Below are 20,436 nucleotides of genomic sequence, written 5' to 3' on the forward strand. Positions count from 1 at the left end.
TTAGGGATGAATGGCAGAGCTAAAACTATTTTTTTAGGACTTAACAGCTCTGCAGCAATGCTGAGTTCTCTGTGTTTCTTCATTTCCGAGAACAAGACCTCTTGTTTTCAATGAGGCCTGATCGGTTTGTGTCAGAAAACCTGCTCTGTTACTGGGAACGTGGTTCAGAAAGCATGTTGTGCTTGGCAGGAGAGGTTGGTTTTCCTGGGGTTTGGAATGGCGATCGTGTGTTTTGTCAGGGGAATGAAGTCAGCTATTTCAGACACTGTAAATTTGAGAACATCTACAGAGATTCAAAAAAAAAAAAATTAGAGAAGCTTCACGTTCTTCATTTTTATCGTACTATCCACGTTTGGGGAAATCACCATTTTTCATTACATGAATGTAGTTCATGTGCAGTGGAGCTAAGGAACCAGGTGGCCTAGCAGCAGTACGGTAACAAAGAAATCAAAAAATGCAAAACCTTGAGAAGTGATGAAACTTCAACTGCAGTGACTGCAATAATTTCCACTGGAGTGCAGCAGAGGTTTGCACTGTATTCTCCCTCATTTGGGCTGATTCTAAGGCAGTAAATATGCTTAAATTCATATACTGCATTGTGTTTACATACTAAGCTAATGGCTCTGCACAGGAAGGACAAAGATAAACATTTCAGTCCCCTGTGTTGGGTTTACCTGTGAGTTCTGTTCAGATATAACTAATAGTTCATATTTAAACTAAGGTAATATTTAATATAGTGCAGCCAGTACAGCTAAACTACACATTTGTTTGTAAACATGGCAAAAGGAAAGAAAAGTTGTTTGCCTTTGAATTATGACCAAAAAATTAAGTCATTTTAGCTTAAAAAAAAAAGTATACTGTCCTACTCAAACCATCTCAAGTGAAGTTTTCATTTAAATTATTGGAAATGACCCCTATGAAAATATTATTTTGTATTTCTCTTTAGCAGTTGTCCAATGAGAGAAAAACTGCAACTTCCCCATGTTTACCAGCTGTCTGCCATGGATTACTGTCTTTACTTGATGCCGGGGTGTTGAGGGACAATGTCTTTCAGAATTTCTCTCTCCCTTTGTACCACAGTTTCACATTTGCCTCAGTTGTTTGTATTGAGGAAGACGCTGAAAGCCTTTGGGGTGGGGGTTGCTGGCTTGTGTTTGTTATTTTTCTTTAAGTGAGCCTGAATAAATATTGTAGGAAGAGTGCAGATATCCAAAGTAATTCCATTCTGCTCTCAGGACAAGGTTGGTAGGCCATATCTAATTGCATCTAGACCTTACTGCATTATTCATGTGTAATACTGAATGACGTGAGGACATCTGTAAACAACTGCAGATGATTATAAGGATAACAATACTGATCATCTTGAATTGTTGCAAATGCTCTTTTGTCTATATGGTTTTATAGTTATTGTCATCATGCTTGGCAAATTGCACAAATACATTAGCTCAAAAGACATTCCTTTTGGCAGTCAGCAAAAATGGGTCAAGGTGTCCGCTGACGGCCTTTAAGGGAAGGGGTCTCTAAGGATATACTATTTTTATCCTCTTTCTATTAGCAAAATTGATAGATGTGGTTTTCTTTCAAATAGCTGGAGCAAGTCCATCAGTGAATGGGCAGGCTGTTGCTTCTAGGGTTGCAGTCAGACTGAGTACAGGGGGAAGAGAGCTTGTGCTCCGTTTGCTCTGTTTGTGCTCCGTTGTGCTCCATTTGTGCTCATGTTTCATTTCTAGTAACCTGGAAGTTTTCTAGCATGGATAAATGAAGTATTTAAGAATATGAACATTAGAAAAACTACCTGGGACAAGTTTCAACTGGTATAAAGATGTATCCTGTGGGCAGTCTTACTATTCTGATCATGTTTTATCATGTGCACCTCACAGTCAGTGTGAGATCAGAAACTCAAGGTTGGATTAAAAATACAAGATAAGGAATTATATCCTAGTTGCTTGCAGAAAGATTAAGAAACCTTAATGGTCTGTCAATTTAGTAAACTAATCATGCATAAGAAACAGCACAAGAGACATAATAGTGTTGTCTGTGTTGCTTGAGAACAGTGGCTGTCTGTGGTGACAACTAGAGTAAAATACAATGCATACACATGGGGAAAGAACTACCTGAAAAACAAAGTAGTTTTCTGGATAATAAAAGTTATATTCTGCATTCCTATAAATATCAATTTATTTGAAAGTAAATTGATTTGTAATTTACCATTAGCCATTGAATCAGTTGGGGATGAGAAGAACTTAACTTGGGCTTTACCCAGAGGAAGAAATTAGTTAGTTCTGTAGTCCTTTATGTCTTAAAGCACAACAGAAATCAAGCCAGAAGAAGATGAAGGATCATGGTTACAATAATCAAATGGTAGCAATACATAGCTAAATGAGGAGTTGCATAGCCAAGAGCAACAAAGCGCGTCAGACTTCCCAGTCTGGTTATGAGCAGCAAGAGGTGCATAGCACAGAATACAAGTCCAGACGAGAACTCACCAGGTGTTTGTTCGGAGTGGTACAGATACAGGCTTTTATCTGAGATCTTCCTAAAGCTCAGGCCAAAATGTGAAAGCCAAGAGCTATGTTTAAATTCTCCTGAAGTTTGGAGACATTCACAGTCAGTCTGTTGCCTCAGGCCCATTTAAAAAAATCTCTGCTGGTTTTAAGTAATGGGTAAACGGCTTGAGCTCAGTAATGGCATTTCACTCATTCATTCACACTCTACATCAACTGAAGACTTTGAAGATTTTCTTTCTCTTCCCATGAACTCTCAACTTTTAGAAAATTATTTGTCTAGACTGTCTCAGACCTTGCATTTTAGGTGAACACGTAATTTCAATCTAATCAGTAATTTTGGTAGAATTTCTAAATATAGCAAAAAGATGCTCATTTATACATTAAAAATAACAAGCAAGTATACTTCTGTGGTGGTTTATGTACTATATAATGCACAACATGTTCTGCTAATCATGGATTAATCTCAAAAGTGACAAAGATGACCCTTATTTAATGAGGTTAAAAGACTTGGCAAAGATCACACGGCAGGCCTATGGTAAAGCTACAGACAGTTCTTGCCCACCTTACAGCAAGTCCTAAGCTTTAATCATTAAATAGCATGGTTTTAGCAAGGCTATAAATAGATGTCCTATTGCTGCTTTTGACTGAATATTTTTCTAAACATCCTGTTTCTGGGGACATTTTTCTATTTATAAATACTGTTTTGCCTTTGCGAGGATTATGCATTAGTATTTGCATTAGTAATGTGAAATATCTTAAATAAATGTGTATTGGAACAATGGAATATACCTGACAGAATTTCTGAGTATTCTCGTGATAAAGCTGAACTTACTCCTGATAAGTGGCAGCTAAGTCCTGCCCAGAAGGAAGGGGAGCCTACATTGTTTTGCTTTCAAGAAAACCCATGGAGTAAAGCCCAGGAAATTCATCCATCCCAGTTTCAGAACCAAGAACAGGGCAAGAATGGGTTTCCTCTCGACAGCACATGCACCGTGAAGATTAGGGCATTGCAGATGTTTTATCCTCACATCTGTCAAAGGACATAAAACCCTCAAGAAGAAACAGGTAAGTGTTGAATGGGGTTTTGCCTCTGAGAGCTGATATGTAAAATGCAATGCCTTCTTTAAAGGAGAAACATAAAGAAAAAGAGACGCTGTGATGATGAGGCTTATTGAAATAATTCCGTCACGGTTTATAAAGCAAAAAACGGAACTGAGCTGCAAAGACTCAATGCTTAACAAAGCATTTCCCTGGCGCCCCACTTTAAATAACCCGAAAAGCAGCAAGCAGGCAGGTGAAGGCACAACCCCCCCCCAAAATACCCCGGGCTTCGGAGGAAACGAGTGGGGATGTCCGGGGGTGAGGGGTCACGGCGGGCCAGGCCACCGGCGGGGGATGACACGGGAAGGCGGCACCAAATCCCCTGAGCGGATTAGGAGCCGGGGGCAGGCCTAAGGAGGCGCCGGGAAGGGTTAAGGGGCAGCCCGGCAGCGGCGCGGCCCCCGCGGGCGGCTCGGGGCTAAGCCGGGAGCGGCCGCCGGGGGAGCGCCGGGGCCAGGCGGGGCCGGACCAGGTGGGACGGGGCGGGGGGCACGGGGGGGATGGCCCGGCCGGGGAACCCTCCGCTCACACGGGGACGGGGCGAGGGGGCAGCCCGCAGCAGGCTGACCGCCGGCTGGTGTGAGTGTGCGCGGGGGGCGAGTGTGCACGGGGGTGTGCTGGTGAAGGCGGCTGTGCGTGTGCACGGGGCTGTGCGTGTGCACAGGGGTGTGCGTGTGCACAGGTGTGCGTGTGCACAGGGGTGCACATGAGCACAGGTGTGCGTGTGCGCAGGTGTGCGTGTGCACAAATGTGCAGTTGCACAAGTGTGTGAGTGCACTTGTGCATGAGCGCACTTGTGTGTGCACGGGTCGTGAGTGTGCACAGGTGTGTGACTGCAGTTGCGTGTGCGCACGCTGTACTTGCAGAAAACCCCGTGCCAAAAAATTGAGATCATAGCTGTTTCTAGATTAAAATGATGTTTATGGATTTATTCAACCTACTTTGTCCTAAATTGCCGGCAGCAGCCCCTTGCTGCACCTGCAGTAGCTCTTCGCTTTTGTTCCATTTAGAGCTTTTCTGATTTTAATATTTGCTAATTGCTTGGTTCTGTATTTGGCAAACCATTATTGTTTTAAAGTTATTTTTGTTGCGCTTGTAAAAACCCTGGTGGGGAGTGACTGATTTATCAAATCAGTGCAGATCACGGGGTGACAGCCTGCAGACACAGGCAATGCAGTCCTTACAATATCATAGCTGATGGCACACACGACTCGGGGCTGGGATCACGCTTGCCTGCTGGTCCTGGAATAACAACTCTTGTTCTTCCTCGCAAGGACGATGGCTGCTGTCGCAGAGCGCACCTTCATCGCCATCAAGCCTGACGGGGTCCAGCGGGGACTGGTGGGAGAGATCATCAAGCGGTTCGAGCAGAAGGGATTCAAACTGGTGGCCATGAAACTGATACACGTAAGCTGTCCTTAACTTGCACATCTCCTTTTCATAGAAACATCAACCTGAAAATAAAGTAGCAGACAATAATGAGAAATAGACCGTTCAGAAAATTTAAACCTGGAATTTTGATAAGTCTTTGGCTATTTTGGAAAACTTCCAATTCTCAGCTCTGGCTAAATGCTTTAGACATGCTAAGTATGCTAATTTTAGTAACTTGACGTCCTTAGTCCGAAGAGAATATTCTTTTAGGTGCATCCTATGCCTAATAAATACCTCCGGATATCTTCAACGAATACCAGTTCACATACCTGTGTTAGCAAAAGGTCTTTTTTGAGTTCAGGTGTGGTTAAAACAAACAGCTCAAATTCATGTTTACTATAAATACTTAAAGGAAGTTGCTAGAAATGATGCATTTTGAGGTGTATGCGTGTTTTAGGATTGATAGTGCTCTGCAGTTAATCTATCTGATTTCAGTATGCTCTTAAGTTCTTAAAGGAAGCTTGTTGTTGTGGTGTTTTTTCTTTTCGCTTGATTTTTAATGCAGGCCTCTGAAGACCTTCTGAGAGAACACTACATTGATCTAAAAGACCGTCCGTTCTATGATGGTCTGGTGCAGTACATGCACTCTGGACCTGTTGTAGCTATGGTGAGTTCTTAAAAACAAAGCTTAGCTAAGAAAAATACACTGTTTAGTTGTCTTACCTGCAAATAAGCTCGTGGTACCTAATGAATACTAGTTTACTTTTGAAAGGATTAAAATAATCAAATAATATAGTTTGAAAGATGTACTTCTGACTTGTTTTTTTTTTTATGTATCTTTTTATCACAATCTTTCTCTCCTTTGATCTTTTGAGTCAGTATGTTGAGGAAGAGGGCAGGGGGAAAGGGAGAGCTTAAGCTGAAACTTTGAGAAACAGTAAACCTGCACACAAAAAAACCACTGTGGAATGCCATGTATTAATCAAGTTGAGAAGTGATGATGAAATATTTTTACAATACTCTCACGTTAAAGTAACTTTGAAAATCTTGTTTAGTCTAATTTAATTAGAAGGAATTTTCCTTTTTTTTTTTTTTTCCTTTAACAGTGTGTTTGTAAAATAGTTGAGCTGGAGGTTTAGATCTTCACAGAGCAGAGAGCTTTGGAAGGCTGTTTACCATACTGAGATTTAAAATAGTTCTCTTTCCATCCTTGGGGAGGAAAGGTATGTTGCAGAAGGGGGGGAAGGGCAGAACTGCACTAAATGCTTCAAGAATTTGACAGAGAAATTGGAAATAAAATATGACTTGCTATTAGGAATATAGGGATGGTGACTTGTGCTATGATGGATAGCACTGCAAAATTCTGGAAGATGTTATAAATTCTTGCTACTTTGTCTGCTACTAAGATTTTATAATCTCAATGGATTTTTTTTTTTTTTACTAAGGTGTGGGAAGGTCTTAATGTGGTTAAAACTGGAAGGGTGATGCTGGGGGAAACTAATCCAGTGGATTCAAAGCCTGGCACTATTCGTGGTGACCTCTGTGTTCAAGTTGGAAGGTATATTTTGAAAGTACTGATTTAAACTGAAGCCCCTAAAGCTCCAGTGGTATGTCGTGATACACATAGGAAAAGTGCTCTAGTCTTCTTCATTTTACGCATGGAGCTGCCTTCCCCATGATAATGTAACAGGATCTAAAGGTGGAAGTAGAATTGCAGTCTTCCCATTGACAAAAATGATGAGCAAGGCTGTCATAGCCTACTCCATGTCTATTACTACTTTACAATTTCTTACAACTTCTTTCTGTAATGGAGACCACTTAACAATGAAGTTGACTTTGCTTTGCACTTGAGGATTGTATTAATTTTATATCCAACCTTTTCTTTTTGTAGGAACATCATTCATGGAAGTGATTCTGTAGAAAGTGCTGAGACAGAGATCAATCTGTGGTTCACTCCTGAAGAACTGGTTGATTACAGAAGCTGTGCTCATGAATGGATCTATGAGTAGAACTGAGCCTATACCTTTTGATATCCTTACTATCTGTTATCAGTTATTTTAAAGTCCTTCATATCAACTAGTAGAAACCTGTTTCAGAAACCTGTGATATACGCTGTTGTGCATATTAAATATAATCAGTGTTTGTTGCTGTTTTGGTTAAAAAGCTATCAACTTATGGATAGGATTGTATTTTTAAAAACTTTTTAGCTACGTATGGGAGTGAGAGAGGTGAGATTCAAACACAGAGAAGCAAAACATTCCTTGTTAATAATACAGAACGTATATTTTCTATCTGAAACACTCCCCAGTCAAAGAGGAGATTTTGGTAAGTACAAGCTAATGCAAATCTCTCAGTGTTAAAGGTGCATCGGTTTGTTAAAATGTTAGTGGACAACCAGTGATATGTAAATATATTGATTGTGTGCTCAGATGTAGCGGGTTGAGCTTGATATCAAATCAAGTGAATCCCCATGCCTAAAGCGGGTGCAGAAAATCTGTTTTATTTCTCTTTCCTAAAGGTGCTGTGCCTGTACACAGAGCATGATAAAATAATAACTTTTCTCTACATTGACATGGTTTTATTTTTTTTCTGCACAGGATTTATTTAGCATTTTAAGGAAGGATTAATAGGCCAGGCTTTTTGAAATGCTCTTTTATGTGAAAAGAAGATTAATGTGAGAATGGATGAGCGTGATCCATTTTCAGTCACTGTACTGTAGCAGTCCTCTAACATTGCATAGAGGAACAATGGAGTGATGTTTGCTTTCCTGACCAAACAGCTGATAATTTAGCTCCATCTGTACTTCTACATCCATACTTCCTTAATAGCTGGAACTCCAAAGCAAGGAGCAAGGTGATTTTGGATAAGGTATTTCAGAAGTGACTCCAGCATTATTTATTTATTTATTTAATCATGTCAACAAATACATTCGTAATAATGCTAAACCTATTTCAGTAGAGGCATCTGCTTCCATCACAGAAAACAGCCTCTTGCTGAAATATTTTGCCGCAAACACTCAACAGAGGTTTGGGATGTAGGAACAAAAAGTGCGTTGGAGTCAATGTAATGTATTTATTTACTTGTAACATTGTATTCATTAAAAGCAGGAGTTTTGTGAAACTAGTTGTTCAAACTCCTCTATTTTTTCCTACAGTGAGTTGTTGTTTCAAAGAGTAAACTGCAATAAATACTGAATTTGATGCTTATGATATGTTATGAAGATACCCAACTCCTAAAACGAGATGCTCCAAAATAAAACATTTGCTGTTTCTTAAGTTAAACAAAAGGTTTGTTCATTATATTGCCTTAGGGCTAATTAAGGAGTCTAAGGAGAGGGAACAAATTCCCTAACTACCAAACTGTAGATGAGGTTTGTAGCCTCTTTCCTAAAAATAGTCAGTACTACAGAAGGTAAATAATTAAGGTAAAGGTTGTCAGAACAAAGGGGACACGTAACAAACCTGTGCACTGGAAGAGTAGTAGTCTTGAGTTCCATTTTTGCCTGAAGGATTAGGTTTCTTTCTCTTGATTGCTTACGACAAAACAAAAATTTAGGATGAAATGTGGTTTACGTGGAGGTGTGGGGGGTTGTCAGAAAGCTACTGATTAGTATTTCTAGTGCATTTAGACTGAGAGGAGGTGGAAGTCGGCCACCTCTCGGAAGAAATGCAGTATTCCTCATGCACATCTGAGCTGTCTGACTCAGCGTTTCCAGTTTCACTAATTTAAGTTGCCTGTCAATAAGAGACCGCATATGTACTGCAGAGGGTATTGCTTTCATGTTACAGCTGCAGTGGTGGTATCAAATTATACCTAGTTTAGGAAAAGAAAATGTAGTTTGTAAATAATATCAACTAGTAAGCACTATAAAAAGTAATAACGTTTTTCATAATTCTCATTAAGGTGCAGGTTTGGGAACTGTTAAGTTTTACACGTATGTTTTGACACTTTGCAGCTTCACCTTCTAATATCCTAGCAAAAGAAATATCCCAGGTAACTTCCCTGGGTTACAGCTGCCACATTGCTTTTCTGTGGGAGACGTAGTGCCCAGGCGGCGCGAGGCATGCTGCTTCTGCTGAGCTAATTCGGCCACCATTTGATAGGAGACCGCAGGGTTGTCTGTGAAAACAGCAAAGCAAGGCCTCTTAGTAAAGAAAGGATTTAGCACGGTTCAACGTCCTTAATTGTCTCACTTTTCACTGTGAAAAACACGCATTTTGATGCCTGGTGTTAGCCGCTGTTTACCAAGCGTTCCATTTACAGCCCCATGCTCGTGTCAGCTCGGTTCTGCGCCCCTGGGGGGGGAAGAGTTGGGGCAGGAGGGGCAGCGGGAACCTTGAGGGGCTTCGAGGGCAGCTCTGGAGGAGGCCGGGTGCCTCCGGCTGGCACAGCGAGGCCCCGCCAGCTGCCTCCCTCCCGGGCGGGCGGCCAGGCGCTGAGGCAGCGCGGCCACCGCGAGGCCCGGCGGCTTCCCCTCAGCGGCCCGGCCCGGCCTCCCCTCAGCGGGCAGGGGCTGGCGGCGGCAGGCGGCAGGCGCAGACGAGCCCCCAGCCCCGCCGGGCCCGCCCCTAAGCGCCGCGGGGCGGCCGTGTGGGGAGGAGGAGCCGCCCGCCCGCCTCCTCCTCCTCTTCCTGCGGCGGCTGCGGAGCGGGAGGCTGCGGGGAGGTAGGCGGCGGCCGGGCCCTCCGTCAGGGGAGGCCGGAGGGGGGGCGGGATGCGCCGTGCCGGCACCCGGCGCCTCACGGGGGGCTCGGGGGGGTTCGTCTCGCCTCGGCCCCGGTGGCGGCGGAGGGGAAGGGGATGAGGGACGGGAGCGGGCCCGGCGCCACGTGGGCCCGGGCGGGGCGGGCAGGGCGCCGCCATGGACGTGGGGCTGCCGGCTGCCGGCCGACCTTGAGCCGCCCCTCGGCACGGGGGTGTGTGTAAGTGCGGGGCTGTACGTGTGGGTGTGTTCGTGTCCCGCAGCGCCATGGCTGCCAACTGCGAGCGCACCTTCATCGCCATCAAGCCCGACGGCGTCCAGCGGGGGCTGGTGGGGGAGATCATCAAGCGCTTCGAGCAGAAGGGATTCCGCCTGGTCGCCATGAAGTTCGTGCACGTAAGTCCCCGCGCTGCCGGCTCGCTTCTAAATGCCTTCTTTCAGCTGCCAGAATAGATAAAGGTGCAATTTTCCTATGCTATAATTTTCTTATGCTGCCGTTCTCATATTACAATGGGAATCTGGACAAGAGCTGGATGCCCGTCAGGCCGAGCCTTCTACCAGCCACGAACATCCGAGCTCTTTCTTCCCTTCCCTAAGGAAAGGGCTCTGCTAGCTTAATGCAGCCCCAGTGAGCCGAAGTGACCTTGACTGAAAGGTTGTAGCCAACAACATCCATCAGACACCTTGCCCGCAGCTTGTTGCCGAGGGTTACTGTAATGCACAAAAGTAATCTTGCCCACTTGAAACACTGAAGCCCCTAACCCCCCACCCCCATCCTGCACTCCTTTAATTTTATAGCAGGAACTCGTCTCCTGACAGTAGTAACATCTTTTGTGTTATGGTATTTTGAAAGCAATATATTTAATGTTACATCTGCTCTTTTAAAGGCCTCTGAAGACCTTCTCAAACAACATTACATTGACCTGAAAGATCGACCATTCTACCCTGGTTTGGTTAAATACATGAACTCTGGACCTATTGTGGCGATGGTATGTGGCTTGTTTTTTTGGTTTTTTTTTTTTTTTGAAACTGCTTTCTTGAATATGTTTGTCCCACACTACAAATTATTTTAAAATAGTAAGATGTACTGATTGTTACAGGAACACTACAAAACTACTCAGTTCTGATACTAATACAATTAAGACGGTTTAGTGTAAGTTCTTTATTAAAAAGAAGGAAAATGTGCATGTTTACAATGCTCGTTAAAATACTTGAAAATTCTTGACAGCATTTCCGCCCAAAAGAACCTTCTATTGGGGGGGATGGAAGGGAGAGAAGTTTAGTTACTGCTTTCTTCCATAGATATCAATCTTCTGTGTCATTCTTTATGCTTTCCCCAGAACAATAAAACTGCCCTAGAAGCATCTCCTTCTATTGTGACTAGAACACATACATTTAACTACACATTCCTGCAAGTCTTTGGGTTGTTCATTTTCTAACAAAAGAGAAGTGTTTTAAGGTTGGCTTTACATATCAAGTACTTTTAAGGCTTGTTAAAGTGTCTCACTTAACTGGAATGACAATGCTGATAAACTGGAATTTCTTATTTAAAAAAAAAAATGTTTTTCCTAGATGTTTTTTCCCCCTTTTTAAACAAGCTAAGGAGAGAATCTAGACTTTTTTGAGATAAAACCCTTATTTCTTTACAAAATGTAAATTATTGCTAAATATTAATCTTTGAAATTTTGTGTAAGCAAGAATTAATAGGTTTGGTTTGTCTTGTCTTTTTCTTGTTTTTTGTCACTGAAGGTATGGGAAGGTCTCAACGTGGTTAAAACTGGTAGAGTAATGCTAGGGGAAACCAACCCAGCAGACTCAAAGCCTGGTACCATCCGTGGTGACTTCTGCATTCAAGTAGGAAGGTTTGTGTGTTCAGTTTGTTATTGATAGAGATTAAACTTAATGGTGGTAGTCTTTTCTTCAAGAAAGTCAAATTACTGATAGATACGCTAGTCTGATTCTTTTTTATTTGCAGGTTGCATTTCATAACAGCTACTTAGGAAAATGGCTTGGTACAAAACACTTTATTTTTTGAAATATTCATCAGCTACTCATCAGAGCTTCATGTAAGATCAGTCAGTGGCATTGGCTGTTGTAGTCAAATAGCCCTAGTTGGCCCCTGCTAGGCTTAATTAGCTCTTAGAGTGGGGCTGTTTAAATACCGTAGCTGACATAGTAGCCCTGCAGCTCTTGGTGCTTCATCCAAGTTTTTCCATTTGGTGAACTACTGGGTTGCTAGACTTTTTTCTCTCTCCTATGAAACAATGTTTGTCTTCTTCCACAGAAACATCATTCACGGCAGTGACTCGGTAGAAAGTGCTCAGAAGGAGATCAACCTGTGGTTTAAACCTGCAGAGCTCATTGACTTCAAGTCTTGTGCACATGACTGGATCTATGAGTGAAATGAGCTTCCACAAGGAATTGTGCCTTCTTAACGTGTCATCTCATTCCAGCTATTGATCTGGGAGCAATTATCACCACGGTTAGCTTAGTCATTTTTCAGCACTATCAAATAAAAGGATGATACAAACTAACTCCTTGTGGTGCATTTACTCTGAAAGACTTGTCCTACTGAACTACTCAGTAAAGTGGAATGAATATTTCAGTATTTTCCCTGTGCAGAAGGTGGAGTGGTGTTAAAATACAGATTTCCTTATACAGGTATACGAGCATAAAACTTCAGTGACCGTTCACTGCAATGTTGCTTTGCAGGCTACTGAAATACCTTCAGTTGCAGTCCAAAGCCAACTTGCAGAGGGAAGGGGTGGGGGAGCTACTTCGAGCATGGAACTACACTGAAAAGAGTGACATTATCCCATGACAAGATTTCTATCCCCTTGCACAACTATTTATATCAGCTGTGAAATACAAGGCCGAGTACTAAGCTTGCACTGTATTAGATGCTTATCTAGTACCCCCTTCCCCTTTAAGAAAACAACATACAGGAAGAGATTTTTAACATTTTTATTTTGTGTAAAAAAAAGGCAAATTTAGTGAATTATTTTCATCTTGTACACAAAGTTATAATTTTAATGCTTTTCACATCCATGCTGAAAATCTGCGGTATCATAAAAATGAAAGGAACATTAATTTCTCCAAAAGCATTTTTTCACTTAGTTATGTACATTGCATGAGAAAGTTTTAATACTCTCTCATCGACCACACAAATTACCAAGAAAATAAAAGATTAAATTTGTACAGATATTGATTTATATATCAAATACATACAGAAATGATGTAAAAACCCCTATCTGTTTAATCTTGATTCCCGCCCCAACATTTTCCCGGGGGCCAGAGCTGATACCTTTTGTATAAATGGCTGTGGCTTTTTCTTTTAAATATGAAAATTAAAAGGAAGAAAAATTCAGTTTAAATCACAGTTTTTTTAAAATCCCTTCCCAATAAAGGATTGTTACCAAATATATTAGCACCATCGTACAAATATTGACGGGAGAGGGTATTCACATCACATAAAACAACAATCATAAAAAACAAACAAACACTGAAACCCGTGTTAGTATCCGTAGAACAAAGAATTGATAACTGCTTTAGCTTTCCTCAGATGCAGCAAGGAAACGGTTAAAGAGTTGTATTTAAAATAACAGATCAGCAGAAAGATTTTGAGCAACAGAAGGGCAGCTGCAAAGGTGCGTAACTTGTGCTACCTTATGGTTAAAAAAAAAAATCTGCTATGCCAAATAGTGAAGTTTGACCCCATTGAAGATTTCAGATGTCTAACACTGCTCTTCCGTTAGCCAAGTAACATGGCTTAAAGTGAAAATAAAAAAATACCTAGAGCCATGTTACTAACGAATGCTTTACAAATACAGTGAAGCCTGTACTATGGATACCATAGCCCATCTGTAACCCACTTTTTGGGGAATCCATTCTCAATACCCATAGAATTTTGCTCAGGCTTTCCTTAAGCCTATCCTGAGCAAATGACTTCAATTAATTCCTTACATGGTCTGCTTAGGACAGATTTCACTATACTTGACAAACAACATGGGTATATTCTGAATTCAGAAACAGAGGAGAGATTTCATCCATAAGTCTCAACAAGCAACTCCTAGCGAAGTCACCTGTATCTGAGAATGCAAGTCAACTCCTGTACTTTAGTGTTTTCATTAAAAGTATACCTGTTTTTAAAGAACATTATAAAGACTGACAGACTTCAAATCTGATTCTGTTATTCTTCCAACACAGGAAGTGTGTTCACGTTAAGTGCTATTTTTGCCTCTTCACATCTGAAGACTATAGCTCAAAAATCAGACGGGGAAACCAAGTTCTGAGTCTGGGCAATATACAGAAGTCCAAGGTTCCAGGTTTCCTGGCTTAGCAATATACCTTGCTCATTATAGCCCAAATTTTCACATTATGAAACACAAATTAATGCAAGTTTTTCTACTGTATTCAGAAGCTATCGATGAGAGAAGAATGCAAGACTGTGCCAACCTCATTCCAGCTGTGACAATTTGCAAGTTGTCACATTAAAAAAATATAAAATAAAAATAATAATCATAATAAAATTGAATAGTGATGTACTTACCAAACCAAATCAATGCTTGCAGAACTGGATTTTACAGCAGAATAAATGGAGAGCACAGGAAAATAAAAATCAAGGCTCACCAAAGTGTCATTAACAATGGTCTCTAATCCTACTTCTCCAATCCAGGCTGTTTAAAAGAAATGTCACATGTGGGTCAGAATCTGAGAGAACGTATTTGAAGTCTACCAACCGTGATAAAGTCCCTTCACTGTGGCTATTTTAGAGAGCAAAAGTGTCTTTACCACCTGAAGTTACAGAAACTTAATAGTCTGATAACCAGATTCTGTTAATGTAATAAGCTGTTAAAAGGGGGTCAGTATTAAAGAAATTTCACTAGTAAGGGAGAAGAAAATTCCAGACATTCCTACGCTATACGGGACGTTTTAAAATTCCAGTAGTAAATACAAAACTTTACATACTTAACCCCTCTTGCATAGAATGAGGTAAACCTGTGCATATTACCAATACTATGTACCCAAAGTTAGAGCAATATTTTAGAAAATAATCAAATTGCTGGTTTTCAACTTTCTATGCACTTTTTTTTTTTAAATTCAAACAACAATATACAAAAAAATGGTCTCCTGGGGCTCTGTGGGTTGATATCCTTAAAGCGTTTCTTAGACTGTAGGAACAAAAAAGTTATTTTTTAAGCCCTAACTTATAGTCAAGAGTCAGATGATCATTGTACTGCTCTGAAGGGGACCTACTAAGACCCAGAAGCACTTATAGAACATATGCAATTAATTCCTGAGAGTTTAGTTAATGAACCTTACTGGTAAAAGCTAAAGCTCTTGATGCACATTTTTCCAGTCACAGCTCTGCAGGGCTGATAAATAACTTTACTAATCAACTCCATAAATGAAGCCATCTAAATAAACATACAAAGTTTAAAAATATGGAAAGAAAATCCAAATAATTAAGAGTTCACGCAAAAGCACTTTGTATTTTACTATTAGTCATTTTCACCCTTCTGCATGACATTTGCCTTTAAAACCGCTGGACAGTTAAACAGGTGGGGTTAATGGGATACTTGACACAAAGATTCCAGGCAATAAACAAATCCAGTTTGTGAATTACATGCTAGATTGTATATTATTTATATACTTTTCAAATCTCAACTTCCACATTACACTGCTGCAGCAAGAAAGGAACACTGCAGGCTGTGCACGAGTGAACTTTTTTTTTTTTTAAATTTGCAATGCTTGGCTCATTTTAGCTCAACTGAAATCACATGGAACATCAGTTTTGAATGTTCAGAAATAAATATTTAAGATGGCAAGGAAACATCTAGGCCTTTCTGAATGGAAAAAAAAATAATCAGAAGAATACTCTGAAGTTCCTTCCCACTCCCAAGGGAAGGCCTGAGTTACTAAGTAAGTTTCTTTAGCCTAAATTCAGACTAAACTTAATCTTCCAAATGTGGGAATTTTCTGAAGTTCCAGTTTGGCGTAGGGCTCTGTAAACAGTTGCTGGAGCATTCCAAGACTACACACATCCACGTACAGACAGAAGCTTTATAGTCCCAATCCAATGCCCACTGCAGTCACTGAAGACAAGGCTACTGATATTAATGGGCACTGATTCAGACCCTAAGGAACTTTTTAAAATTACAAAACGTCTTATATAAAAAAAAGCGTTTAAAACTAAATAAAAACATCTTGAAAAGTTAAAAACCTCCTTCACGTGATGGCTCCATTGCAACTGGGGCTACTCACTGAGTAGAGCTTTACAGGACTATCTTCCATGTACAATTTATGCCTCTAAATCAGAGCTTAAATGCCTTATTTTCACCATAAGAAAACAGAGGCGTGACCAGTGCAGTTCGCAAGAGTCTGTAAGTCTCCCAACTTGTACCAAAAAGGTTCATTTGTCATGACAGTTCATCTGTACTTGCAACTATATCTTCCTCCAACCGCTTCCCACAATCGTGCTAATTAAACTTTAATCTTACCAAAAAAATTAGATTTTCAGTTCTTGTTAACAATGCACAATAAATCTGAACTTGAAAATATTACAAAATTCTTTCAAAAGCTTCAAATACAACACAAAAGTGTCCATTCTTGTTTTTAATAAATTGAAAAAATCTTTTTTTCACTAAAATAGTTTCCCCGCCCTTCCAAAAAATTCTGAACTGAGTCTAACTCATCTACAGTTAGCAAAGTGCCCCAGGTACAGTCATCCAAACTGTACCATCAAAGTGGGAACGAGATCAGTCAGTCTTGGAGAAAGGCTCTTTTCCTATCACCAATACTCTGCTCCTCACTTTTCTGAGCTGCCTTATGGTTCTTGTTTAATGTAGTAACTGGCAGATCCGTTGCTTTCCTGATCTGATGCTCCTTGAAGGAAGCTATATTCTTCTCCATCTAGCAACTCCTCCTTCAGCTGCAATGAAGACACTAAAAACAAAAGACGAACATTAAAGATCTGTAACATTCAAAAGAAGTACAACTTTATCTTAAATTTACTTAATATAATTTAAATTGGGAACAGACTCAAGATTTCCCATTTTCTTACATTCTGCATTTTAGCAGTTGTTCTTTTAACATGCAATATCCCACAGAAAACAGATCCTTTCTGACCTTACACTGAACCTTAAGTTATGCTATAATATTAATATATCTGAATGAGCAATTTACAATAATATATTCTCTATATAATTTTTCTTCCAAGAATTTACTATTTTAAAACTGTGGTTTAAGAGGGCAACAAAATGTTGCTAAGAAGAACTCTTTTTTTTACTGCTTACTTTTTTGTTTACTGTCTACTTCCAATTTAGTCTTTAGCCTAGTTACAATGAACTACTTGCCATTTACAATCTCTGAATCACATTACTTGCCTGATTACTGTAAGCAGTCTACACAAGACACGAAAAAATATTGATAAAGATTTCTCAATATATCATTAAATTTTTAAGATCCCAGGTTTCATTCAAGACATTTTTAGTAGTTGTAATCTTCTCCCCTTTCTTTTGTATAAAGAAAATAGAAATGAGATCTGAGACACAGAAAGAACAATGTTATGAATAGCAATAATGTCACAATTACTTCTCCAGTTTCATTAATGGGCAGTGGTAATTATCAAAATATGAGCACAATGAAAAGAACACTGAAAACAAAGTATGCCAGTACTTTCATTAAAGGTGCAGTACCCACATTAAAGGGTTGATTATACAATAAAAAATGATTTGCTGTGACCAAATGAATGAGAAGACTACTAAAGTTTATGATTACTGAATATAAAGTTTATATGCACATCGATGTATCTTGAAATGCAGAAATATTATGCAGTGAAGCTAAAAATAAATTCCATAACCTCTTACTATTTGTAGCCCTGCTATAACTTACAAGCCATTTGATAATTCTTTTATTATTTTTCTATGTCATCTTCCATATTGGAAACACTCGTGCTAAATAAAAATAAAATTTTAAAATGAAGATATTAAAAAAAGTCCAGAAGTTGCAGCATAATGCAAGCTCTCCTCATTTATTTAACAGATGCCCTCTCACCACCTATATAGCCCAAAATCTCTTGCCTTAAAAGACTAACAAACAAAACCAACAACACTTCTCCCTGCATTATGTCCAGCTCTCATCAAGAGCTCTAGTCTGTGGAGACAACAAAAGTGCTGTTTAAATTGCAAGACACACAATTGTATACTTGGGTATGCTGCTAGTACCTTAAGCAAAGGCTACACCCAAAACATCAATACAGCATGGAGCGATGGTCTATCTGTACACAAGAAATAGGGCGAGTCTCTCAGAGCAGTCTCCTGCAAAACACTGGCTACTGGCTCTTTTTAAAGTGAAGCCGTTCTACAATTGCATTTCAGTGCTTAAGGATCATTTCATATGACTCAAAGAGACAAAGTACTCATCTACATTCTAAAGAAGCAGCACAACTTTGCTAGAGAACAAAAGCACTTTGTACTGTAAATGAGATAAAGTACTACTGAAACCTTCTCCAACATGTGGCAGTAGGAAAGGGGAAAAAGACATTTAGCGAATCTTACCAAATTCTCTGATAGACAAGAAGTTTTACAGTAGGTATCTGTCTTGTCAGTAATCTTCCACTATTTTCATTCAAAGCCATATAGGTATTTCCTGCAAAGCGCCTACATCCTAGCTATGGCTACTAAAACATAAGGCAGTGTTAAATGTTACAGAATAGATATGCAATTTATTAATTATGGCTAACCTCCAATGTGTTTTGAGCTTACATGTTGTTGGGGTATACCTCCCTCTTCCCCAGACTTAAAAGGTGTGGTCCTTCTGGTTTCTATTTAAACACCTTTGGTCTACAACAAGGCTACACCACAAAACTCATTTTGTCTCAACACTTCAAAATTCAGAACTTTGGCATCTGAAAAGTTCCTGAAGATGTTAACGGAAAGCATCAGGTCCCCAAACCCAAAGAACACCAGGGTTTTGTAGTAATTCAGAGATCTAATGACACACAAAACTCAGCCTGTGCACATCTGTGCACTAAATAAACACTTGAGCTGTAGATTTGCAGTAAGAGAAGACAAGTTGTGCAAAAACACAATCCAGAAATCCTCTCTCCTACACCAGGCTTACAGCACCCTTGATGCAAAAGAGAAAAGAGACGTTTCTTTTTATTTCAGCTTGCTACTCTGGTGTATGTCAGTTACTGAGAAAAATTGAGGTGTACACAGAAGGGAGTCGAGATTTGTCCTCCGAGCCTCGAAAAGGCATGTAGGTTATAGCGTCCCATTCCACAGAAAGATACCACATGGACAAAGGAACTGTTCTGGATGTACTCTGCAGTCAATGAAAAGTGGCAACACTGCAGCATAATCAGACTAAAGGAAGTTTTAAAAACAGTAAATCAAGGAAATTCGAAGCTATATGTATTAACCTGGCAACTGTCCTGCACATAGAGCACAATCTGGTTTGTCTGATGAATTATACCGCTGCACTGTATTAGTTAGCGATAATTAGTTTATCTGCTATACTTCCATACATATTAAGAAAAGATGAAAGGAATAACTACCAGATCTTGTACAGTAATCTATAATCAAAAGATTGATTACATTACACAAGCTATCCTTAAATAAGCTCAAAATTTTAATATGCTTCCTCAATATCACTGATGATTTTAGTGTTTTTCTCTGCTCACTCATATAGATGCATAATTATACCACTGATATTTCAACCAAACAGATTTTATAGCAAAAACAGGGAAAAAGACTCATCTTAAAGGACAAACTCATTTCAGATATAATCCCTATATCAGTAACTCAAAAAATGTCAACTAACATCTCCACTCTATGCATCTTTTCTCAGATAACTGTCTTTTTCTGACACAGAGGCAAAAATCACTCCTCATCTACTACGTACTGCTATTTTCTCTACAAAAGATGATGCACACTAACTTCCTGCTGTCAAATATTCCCAAAACACACTGCCATTCAGTTAAGTTTAACGGAATGCACTTCTGTATTTTAAAACTTTGCAGAGCTCCTCTGTGCCTCAATAACCTTCAGTTGGACTGCTATGAAATTCTCAAACAATTAAAGTACTTCTTTCCTATGATTAATTCAGTGATGTGGTGCATCAGTGAGAATGAAAAGCTCTCTAAGGGTGGGGTGGGGGGATTAAAAATAAAAATAAAATTTAAAAAAAGAAAGAGAAAAAAAATATCGATGAGTCAGCATGTTCCATGCTAGCCCATGCTCAGTTCCCCACCCTGTCCATCACTTCCCTCTGCAGTAAGCAAGGCTGACATGTCTAGTTACCTGTTTTGAGGCTGGGACTGAAATCTTGGCTAGTCCTGGGAGGCCGGAAGGCCTCCGGGGCTGTCTGTGCAGGAAAGGTTCGATATGGAGGAGGAGTCAACTCGTCATCACCAGAGAAGCTCCTCCGCACCCCACCTGCCATGGGTAGGCTGGACAAACTGACAGGTTTCTTCCCAACTGGTATCTTCCTCTCTAAACATCAAGTCAAACTAAAATAAACGCTTGGGTTAAAGTGCATTAGGTAACTCAGACTCTTCAACTGAGAAATGCCTCTGCTTCATATTCACAGATTCTGGAAAACAAGGGCCTTCATATACAATGGTACCATTCCCTTATTAGTGGGAATATTCTTCCATTTCTCAACCACCACATTTTTACTTACTGAATTCTAGAGACTGCTTGGTAGGACTCTAAGCACATCACCTTAACAACGAAATACAACTGCTGTAAA

General features: G+C 40.1%; 3 protein-coding genes across 10 annotated transcripts in view; 2 read left to right on the forward strand and 1 right to left on the reverse strand.

The window, feature by feature from the left end:
* The first annotated feature begins 2,908 nt into the window (after positions 1-2,908).
* Positions 2,909-8,102, forward strand: LOC106034733 (nucleoside diphosphate kinase-like). Of its 4 annotated transcripts, none has more exons than XM_013179062.3 (5): positions 2,909-3,572; positions 4,883-5,015; positions 5,545-5,646; positions 6,425-6,537; positions 6,871-8,102. In XM_013179062.3, the coding sequence occupies exons 2-5, from the start codon at positions 4,887-4,889 to the stop codon at positions 6,986-6,988; spliced, it is 462 nt and encodes a 153-aa protein (XP_013034516.1). In that variant the 5' UTR covers positions 2,909-3,572; positions 4,883-4,886; the 3' UTR covers positions 6,989-8,102. The 4 variants fall into 4 exon arrangements, with proteins under 4 accessions (XP_013034516.1, XP_013034517.1, XP_013034515.1 ...); XM_013179063.3 differs by lacking the exon at positions 2,909-3,572 and adding an exon at positions 3,693-3,801; XM_013179061.3 differs by lacking the exon at positions 2,909-3,572 and adding an exon at positions 3,886-4,080.
* A 1,129-nt stretch (positions 8,103-9,231) lies between these two features.
* Positions 9,232-12,215, forward strand: LOC106034732 (nucleoside diphosphate kinase). Its single transcript, XM_048064494.2, has 5 exons — positions 9,232-9,644; positions 9,945-10,077; positions 10,569-10,670; positions 11,431-11,543; positions 11,966-12,215. The coding sequence occupies exons 1-5, from the start codon at positions 9,247-9,249 to the stop codon at positions 12,081-12,083; spliced, it is 864 nt and encodes a 287-aa protein (XP_047920451.2). The 5' UTR covers positions 9,232-9,246; the 3' UTR covers positions 12,084-12,215.
* A 416-nt stretch (positions 12,216-12,631) lies between these two features.
* MBTD1 (mbt domain containing 1) overlaps positions 12,632-20,436 on the reverse strand; it is a 35,348-nt gene continuing 27,543 nt past the window's right edge. For all 5 annotated transcript variants that reach the window (XM_048064488.2, XM_048064487.2, XM_048064489.2 and 2 more), the window contains one exon: positions 12,632-16,626. In XM_048064488.2, the coding sequence (XP_047920445.1) occupies positions 16,508-16,626 (119 nt within the window). In that variant the 3' untranslated portion in view covers positions 12,632-16,507. The remainder of the gene's footprint in view (positions 16,627-20,436) is intronic.

The sequence above is a fragment of the Anser cygnoides genome, chromosome 19, assembly GCF_040182565.1.
Source record: "Anser cygnoides isolate HZ-2024a breed goose chromosome 19, Taihu_goose_T2T_genome, whole genome shotgun sequence".
NCBI lineage: Eukaryota > Metazoa > Chordata > Aves > Anseriformes > Anatidae > Anser > Anser cygnoides.